This window comes from Austrofundulus limnaeus, unplaced genomic scaffold (genome assembly GCF_001266775.1).
Source record: "Austrofundulus limnaeus strain Quisiro unplaced genomic scaffold, Austrofundulus_limnaeus-1.0 Scaffold98, whole genome shotgun sequence".
In the NCBI taxonomy this organism is placed as follows: Eukaryota; Metazoa; Chordata; class Actinopteri; order Cyprinodontiformes; family Rivulidae; genus Austrofundulus; species Austrofundulus limnaeus.
In genome coordinates, this window is record NW_013952500.1 from 673,565 (window position 1) to 675,781 (window position 2,217).

Sequence of the window (2,217 nt, forward strand, 5' to 3'; positions counted from 1 at the left end):
GAGTATAACATTATAACATGAAATAAAACTCAAAAAAGTTGATTTTACATGATATTGCCCCTTTAATTATATTTCATGTCATGTGTATTACTTCAACRAGCAAATCTGGAGACGTTTTTTTTGGAAGAAAAGATTTGCGTTTAACGCAACAACAGAATTAAGCAGATTTGCACTCTGCTGCTTCAGCACTTACTAAAAGGTTATCAGTTTTAAGGGGGGGGGGGCAAGAATAAAACAACCCACGAACATTACCTCGCCTTCTCTGTGCCACGGCCTCCCATTCTGAGGGTACTTGCTCTGGCTTTGGCGTTTCTTCTGCCCTCCGTCGGCAAATTTGCACAGCAAAGGCTCCGTGGGGGCTGCAGAGAGAGAAAGAGAGAGAAATGAAGGTCACAGCCATGTTAGGAGGAGCGGATTGTGTGACCCAACAGAAACATGGATACCCTTTAGAACTGCGCTTCATTTCCCCCCCCTGTTTCTACCATCGGATCTGTCTCGGTCTCCCCCTCCCCCTCCTCTTTTCCGCCTTGACAAATTCCCAGTCCGGCGATGTTGGAAGGCTTTCCCTGTCCTCGCCTCGGCTGGCAGCCCATGAAAGAGCATTGCAGGGTATTGTTGAAATAATAATCACAGTAATCGCTCTTGTAAATACCTCTTAGACGGTAATGCAAGACGGCTCTGTCAGCCAAAGCTTATTTCTAGAAGGCGTTCCTGGTCCTGACGCATAATCCCCGCATGTTTTACTAGAACAGCCGTCTTCCCGGTTTGTTTGAAATTTTATGTACTTTTTCCACTCAGAGACCAAAAGCTATGCGAGCCTCACCGAGCCGCGCTGTTTTCAGTAAAGGCTGTTACAGATATTAAACATGATTATTGTTAGAAACGCTAAAAGAAATCAAAGTATTTCTACATTGAAAGGAAAATGTTTTTCCACATCTCCTCTCTGCAGAGAGCTTAACTGTTTATTATCAGCTGTAGAAGACGTGTGACACTCACGGCTGTAATTAATTAAGATATAAAACGATCTTTGTAGTGGGATCTAATCTGAGCCGTCTCTGTATCAACAGCCTTTTGTATGCATAATTACCAATCAAAGGTCAATGGAAGTGTTGCGATGACCTAYGTAGCAATAAAGATAACTCCTCAAAGGGCACGTTCTCACGCTGGTGCAGCAGGTGAGCTCCAACAGACAAAAACTGACTCAGGTTCACTGATGAGATAAAAAAAATGAAGAAAGACTTTATGAAAAAGAAAAGCCTGAGAAAACGGTGCCTTTCTTGGTTGGCGATTTAGGGATCTTGACAACGTCTGTCCCTTTTTTCAGTCTGTCAGCGAGATCAGAATCTCTGAGGAGGCGGGTGTGGAGATGAAAGAAGGGCAGGGAAACCAGAGGGAAATGAATAAGTGCAGAGAATAAAAAAGTATAAAACTAATGTATAAAAAAGATGACAAAAAGAAAAAAAAACATTGTGAAAAGTGTWGATGAACAAACCTAGCAGTGGAAAGGAAACAGTAATTATGTAACAAATCACAACCCCTCAAATTTTAGGTTTTAAAAATACTACACAAACTCCAACTGTTGGTTAGATGAATTCCCCTCTATCCCAGATTAGGTGCATTTTTTAAATATACTTATTGTTGGTTGTTCCTCTGGAGGTCCCTTCTCACTTCCCTTGTCTACACATTCTCCAGTTTTAGCTTCTCTCCACTGGCTCCCTGTCAAATTCAGAATAGAATTTAAACTTTGACTTGTAACCCAATATTTTCCTAACAGAGCACTTCACTCTCATTGCAGGTTTACTTGTGGTTCCTAGAGTTTCTAAAAGTAAAACTGGAGGTAGAGCTTTTAGTTATCAGGCTCTAGTTTCTGTCTGAGGCTGACACACTGTCTACTTTTAAGACTAAATCCTAAATCTGAGTTTATAGTTGACATCAACATGGCGTAAGGGTGTCTGCAGTGACGCCATCCTGTTGTCTTGCCCCTGCGTTGGCCTTACAGTGTCACCGCATTTTAGAATATTTTACAAAGGAGAATACCACATCATCRTAAGCATAAATGCCTACACGGCTTGCGAGGGTGTGTACTCCATCAGCTGAGCCCTGCACAGTTCAAACCAAACCTTTATAGCTTTTAAATGTCTGCTATTTTAGGCAGTGGTGGACAAAGTACTCAACTCTAGTACTTGAGTAAAAGTATTGATACTCATGGTCAAATCT

General features: G+C 41.7%; 1 protein-coding gene across 9 annotated transcripts in view; it reads right to left on the bottom strand.

The window, feature by feature from the left end:
• Positions 1-2,217, bottom strand: part of rbms3 (RNA binding motif, single stranded interacting protein) — a 378,321-nt gene that overhangs the window by 61,323 nt on the left and 314,781 nt on the right. For all 9 annotated transcript variants that reach the window (XM_014013118.1, XM_014013116.1, XM_014013117.1 and 6 more), the window contains one exon: positions 253-359. In XM_014013118.1, the coding sequence (XP_013868572.1) occupies positions 253-359 (107 nt within the window). The remainder of the gene's footprint in view (positions 1-252; positions 360-2,217) is intronic.